At 35.5% G+C, this 6,616-nt stretch overlaps 1 protein-coding gene across 1 annotated transcript; it reads left to right on the forward strand.

The window, feature by feature from the left end:
* Positions 1 to 1,072: 1,072 nt before the first annotated feature.
* On the forward strand, positions 1,073 to 5,795 carry LOC308423803 (serine protease inhibitor Kazal-type 12; the record flags this gene model as incomplete). The annotated part of the gene is made up of 4 exons (XM_080920569.1): positions 1,073 to 1,133; positions 3,941 to 3,966; positions 5,384 to 5,511; positions 5,747 to 5,795. The coding sequence occupies 4 exons, from the start codon at positions 1,073 to 1,075 to the stop codon at positions 5,793 to 5,795; spliced, it is 264 nt and encodes an 87-aa protein (XP_080776695.1).
* Between the last annotated feature and the right edge of the window lie 821 nt (positions 5,796 to 6,616).

Below are 6,616 nucleotides of genomic sequence, written 5' to 3' on the forward strand. Positions count from 1 at the left end.
AATTGATGTGTTCTCCACTGGTGAAGGTGATTTGTTATGTTCTCAGCATTCCTTAGTGGCCTCTTCCTCTTTGTGTAGAGCTAAGGCCTGTTGGTGGTTCGCCCTACCCACCTATGCATGTTTACCATTGTTGTCCTTGTGTAGATCATGATTTGGTGATCATGTCAGTAACACTTCATTATATTGTTTTAAAAAATACAAAGAACAGAATGAGCTATTCAAGTTTCTTTTTTTTTTTTTTTTTTTTTTTTTTTTTTTTTGTTGGTTGTTCTCTGCATTTACATTTTCTAATCAAGAACTATTTCTTGTAGAAAATGAAAGTAATGAAGCGAAAACAAGTACTGTGTAGAGTGTTTGAGAAAGAGGAAAGACAGCTATGGCTGTCATGTGTGATTAATGCCTAAAACTGACTCATTAAACATTTATTTAATTAAAAATATTAAAAAGCAGCTATCATTTAGGCACTTAGTCAAATCTAGGAGCTGAAAAAAATAGTCTTGTAAATACTATCCTCCTCCATTTCTATCATTTTTGCCTCTATGATCACTCAGGCTCTGCTCCTATTTGATTCTTGACCTCAAAATATCTTACATCAACATCTTTCATTTCCTCATAGTTATGATGGCAAGCCCTATTAATATTATGCACAAATTATGCAGACTATATTCCAGGTTACAGTTATTAGCTTTGTAGCCCGAAGGCTCTGTTACAAACAAGTTCAAAGTATATAAATTATATATATGTAAGAATTTGATTGCAATTATCACTGTCTGGTGCACAGGAAAAATTTGGGGTGTGCTGTTTAAAACACACCTCATTATATCTAAACATATTTTTTCTACGATTGTTCTTGACTGGAAAGGGCCTGAAATGAGTTTCTTTAGGGTGTAGCGTCTATTCTTTAGAGAAATCAATTGCATAATAAGGGTGGAGATTGTAGCCGTGGGACAAATGTTTAGGTGCTAGGATTCAGACATATAGATCCACTTATAAATACAGGCCAGAGAACATCACCCTTCTATTGAACACACTTAACGTTTCTGGCTTCTCAGACTTCAAGGTTCTCAGCAACATGAAGACAGCAGGTGCCCTTCTCCTTTTGATCAGCCTGGCCTGTTTGTTCTTTTCTGTAGGTGAGTGAAAATCTAAGCAGTAAACATCTAGACCAGGGTGGCTAAGGTCAGCATCTGGGTTATGCTGCTGCTTTTTATGACCATGAAAACAATGATGTATGCTATGCCCACCCTTTTCACTTCCCTTAAATTTTAGTATACAGATGAGCTGTTTTAATTTCCACTACAGTGCTCAGCTTAAAGCGTTTTATTCAGTTCCAAAATCAGCTTCGCATTATATAGGATGAGGAGACTGGTTTAGATCTCATGAGCCTCCATTGTCTAATACAGGAATTGTAGGCCATTTGCATTTCTGTCTGTGGGCCACCACAGGAGGCACACAGTGAGAATTATGCTTCTGTCTTCAGGACAACTTTGTTATAGAAATGAGAAAATCTCCTAAAACATCTTCTTTCAAAAATTCTTTTATTTGAACTCTAAACAATTTTTTATTTGGGTATCCAGTAAGACTTGGGAATTTGTGTGTGTGTGTATGTGTGTGTGTGTGTGTGTGTGTGTAATAAAGTGATGTTTAATGTCTATAATCCATTAATTTCTTTAGGGTTGATTTATTTGTTCAGAAAAAGTCTCACTACTAAACCCAGACTGGTCTCTAATTTTCGCTGCAGCTTAAGCTTCCTTCCAGCTAATAATTATCCTCCCCAGCACCTGGGTTGATGGAATCACAGCAAATGTTTTAAAAACTGTTTTAAAGTATGAATTATTTAACACATATAACATGTGTTTTTTTTTTGGATTTCCTCCAATTCTAGAAACAAGAGCTTTAATAGATTTGGTTCTCCAACCTTCCATAAATTAACAATATTGCTGGTAAAGTAGATCGAATTTAATCTTCTTTATCTCCTCCCCTCCTCTCTTCCTCCCAAGTCTCTCCCACTCTCTATGTCCCTTGAGACTTTTGCTTAGCTTTCTAAGAAAGATTGAAGCATCCACATTTTGGTCTTCCATCTTCATGAGATTCATGTGGTCTGGGAATCATATCTTTAGTTTTCCAGGCCTTTGAACTAATATCTACTTATCAGTGAGTTCATACCATGTGTTTTCTTTTGTGACTGGGTTAACACACTCAGGATGATATTGTCTAGTTCCATTTGCCTAAGTGTTTCAAGAAGTCACTGTTTTTAATAGCTGAGTAGTACTCCATTATGTATATGTACACTTTCTGTATCCATTCCTCTATTGAAGGACATTTGGGTTCTTTCCAGCTTCTGGCTATTATAAACAAGCCTACTATGAACATAGTGGAGCATAAGTCTTTGTGAGATGTTGGAGTATCTTTTGGGTATATGCCTAGGAGTGGTAGTACTATGTTCAATTTTCTGAGGAACCACCAGACTCATTTCCAGAGTGGTTGTGGCAGTTTGCAATCCCACCAACAATGAAGGAGTGTTCCTCTTTCTACACATCCTTGGCAGCATCTGCTGTCATCTGAGTTTTTGATCTTAGCCATTCTGATTGCTGTTAGATGGAATCTTAGGTTTCTTTTCAAGAAATTTCCCCCTGTGCCCATTTGTTCGAGGCTCTTTTTTACTTTCTTTTCTAATAGGTTCAGTGTATCTGGTTTTTGAACTTCAACTGTCAGAATTGTGACATAAATTCTTTAGAGTTGTGCATAAAACTATGAGTCATATAAGCTTCTAAGTAAACAAAGCAAAGAGGTAATTGAGGAAGCAAAAGAGACATGGAAAAGGTAGGAAGAGGGAAATACAAATGATTGTGATGATGTAGGGGAGTAGAAGGAACCCAGGCCATACACTCCAAGACCTGTCTCCAGTGCTTATTCTTCTGCCCCCTTGTTCATATTGAACAAGTCACCCCATAGCTCCACCTGATATTTGGATTGATGTTAAAGGTTCACAGTAAAGTTGTGCACTGATGCTTCCTTCAACAAAACATACTGCCTAAGTGTTAGAGTCTATCAAGTCTAGACTGTTTTTAACTCTGTATTTATAAGTACTAACACTTAGCCAAATACTTTTCCAGATAATTAATTTCTTTAGCTTGTTAATTAATTGATTGTGCTATTATTGTTGTTTGTTTTATTTTGTTTGGTTTTGTTTGGAGCCTTTTGTTGCTCTTTTTATTTGGGTTTGTTGTGTGTTGTTTTCTTAAGATATGGTCTAAATATGCAGGCATTCCTAACCTGGAAATTGAAAGGTAGGCCACTATTCCCAATGAGTTTACAGTGATCTATCTGCCTTACACTTATGTTCTGGAATTATAAACATGCACAATCGTAAACAGCCTTTTATTGTTTTAAAATGGGGGTTATATTGATATACTTAAGATTTAGCACAGTATTTAGACATATAATTCCCAATGTCGAAGGGGCATATGTTTAATGGAATGTGATGAATTACATTGATTCATATTGAAATTATTTATAATGCGTTTGTATTTTTGTTATACCACTATTCTTTTATCAAAAGCTTTTAAATCAAAGATTTTATATTTCCTTCTACTAAATATATACTTCTTCAACAACTAACAGCTCTAAATTTTATAGTCAAAGGCTTGCTATGAGGTAACTCATAAACAGGAAAATATGATTGCGTAAAAGTACACAAAAGGCAAATATAATGAGAACAATGTTGTCTGCAAACAGTGAAAGCAATGTTGTCCCAGCATGGATAATACAGCTTGCCTGTCAGCATCCCATAAGGTTAGCAAACTGTGTGTCTCCATATAGCTCTCCTCCACAAAACATAACAGACACAGCAGAAGACCATTGTAGTTGCATTGTAGCTGCAACTTGAAAGGACTATAATTCTGACATGTGATTTATCACATCTATTCTTTCATTGCAGATGCTGTGAGCCAAGGAGGCTTTCAGGTATGTAGCTCTCATTTTTCACAAGCCATTTCTGTGCCACCAAGCCACACCACAGTAGTTCCCTTACCAACCAAAGCCCTGTGGCCATTCCACAAATACCTTCTGAGCTCCCATAGTGAGCAATCTGAGAAGGTTGTAAGATGGCATCATTACTACAGATGTGCTTTTGTAAACAATAAAAAAAATCCTGGATGTCACTTCGACTTTCTTGAGAGAGACAATTGTCACAGTTCTTCAGAATGAGAATATGCCCAGCTCAAGCCCCTTTGATAGTACAATGTCATGGGGATGCAGGGTAAATAGCATTTTTTTTTTCAAATTAAGGTAAGTTTTAAGGTAAGGTCTCACTATGAATTTCTAGCTACTATGTAACTCTCTATGTAGACCAGGCTGGTTTCAAAATCATGGATATTTACTTACCTATATGAGTATGCCACTAATTTTGAGATATATATATATAGATAGATAGATAGATAGATAGATAGATAGATAGATAGATAGATATATCTATATATATATAGAGAGAGAGGGGGGGAGAGAGAGAGAGACAGAAGGAGATAAGAGACATAGATAGAAATAGAGATAATGAGGATATCGTCACAAACATCATCTATCTTAGTCAAACCAGTAGGCAAAGTCCCTGTTGATCTATCTAAGTACTCTCTGCACATACTCCTGTGGATACTCCTCTCTTGTCCTAGGAGATAATTATTTCTGATGCATATACCACCAAGCATTTGACATCCAGAGCTCCCATGTAACACTAAAACAATAAATGCATTACTGGTTACTGAATATTTACCTGAATTGAATGTAAAAAAATTGAAGTGTATAATAGTGATTCAGTAAAGTGAACTGAGTCACATGTGTAGTAGCAGAACATACTGCTAAAAAGATGTACTCACTAATGCAGAAATGTAAAGAAAAAAGAAGAAAAGTGCAATGCATGCTCACTTTTTTATTGTGCACAAGCACAATAGCAGTGTGCTGCAATTTTAGGTGTTTCTTCTTTTATGTATTTTTGCATAATTAAAAATGAATGTTCTTGAAGAAATTTTGAAGAATGTGACACTATTTTCTATTTTTTAAAAATTGAACAACTTTATTTTAAAAAAAGATAAATGTACAGATTTTAAGCATTTTGCATAAAAGTATATGAATACATTTTTTGTCAGTACTTGATTTTTTTAAAGGTTTGGTAGTGTGCATTAAAATCTTACTAGTTACAATGAGCATAAAGTACATGTGAAATAAGATGTAATCTGAAAATAGTCAAAGTTTTCTTGGTGTGTAAAGATTAAGCATAATGGTTTTCCATTTTCTTCTTTTTCCTTTTTTTTTTTTTTTTTTTTTTGGCCTGTGACACTATTTTCTATTCCATAGAAAATAAACTAAAAGTACTTTATTCAATTTACAGGCTTTTTGCAGCAACTATGAGAAGACACTGGGCACAGATGGAAAATCATGCCCAAAGATCCACAAGCCAGTGTGCGGCACTGATGGAAAAACTTACCAAAACCGCTGTGAATTCTGCCAAATAGCGACGTAAGCAAATGAACACTGCCAACAGCATGGTGTTCCTGGTTGGGTCCAGCAGAGTAGGAATCCTTGAATAGTTTATTGACAGTCTACTAGTCTATTAAAGTTAATTTATATCAAGTTAAGTAATATTATTATCACCTAATCTGAAACCTAGAAAACCAATCTTTGCTTACTTGACTTAGTCTAGAATGAATCCATTTCTATTGCATTTCATGACTGAACACCTCTTTTCTTTCAGAGAAAGAAGTTTTGGAAAACTTGGTTTCAAACATGAAGGGAAATGCTAATATCTCAAAGATCACAATGCTGGGTGTGCCTTTAGCTTGCTTTTTACACTGAGACATGTATTCCCTATTGCAATGTTTCCATGGCAATGTGTTTCCCACCAGTTATAATGCATAAAGCAAAATATCAATAAAGCTATATCAGCAATACCAATGCTTTGTTTCATGTAATAAAAGCACGTCTAATTAATCAACTTAGGTAAACTATTACACTCTTCAATATGAAAGGAGAAATTTAAAAACTAAGCAAATTACTACCTCATTTACCAGACCCAGAACTGCCCAATCAGTGCCAAGTCCTTCAGTGGTAGTCAAATGATCTGAAGGAAGTAAACTAGGCATTTATGAAGTAAACATATGTACCTGACACAGTATGTTGGAAGAGGGGTTTTTCCTAAGGGGAATTTTTTGAGTTCTACAATGTTTCCACTCAAGTATTGAGGTCAGAAATCAATTGAAAATGGACAAAATACTCGGCACTTCTTAGTATGTTCTGGAAGAGATGAAGTCTCCATATTACTTATCTGTAGCATTATCAGTGTGATGCCATGTAACAAATGCTACCCAAAGTTGCTTTGTTGCGGTGGTATCAATGACTTCAGACTCATGGTTGAGAAAGAGAGACACAGAGGTTTCTGTGACAATCTTTATCTCTACCATGTCACACCTTAAAGAAGTAATGCCCTACACAAAAGGCCACTGAAGAGAACTCTGTAAATTACAAGGATGTTGAAATGTAACTCTCCACAACTGTTGGCTTCTGGTTGAGTTGTGGGTGGGAGTGGACACAATTTTCTTTCTTTCCCCCTTAATTAATTAATTAA

Source organism: Micromys minutus, assembly GCF_963924665.1.
Source record: "Micromys minutus genome assembly, chromosome: 8".
Classification (NCBI taxonomy): Eukaryota; Metazoa; Chordata; class Mammalia; order Rodentia; family Muridae; genus Micromys; species Micromys minutus.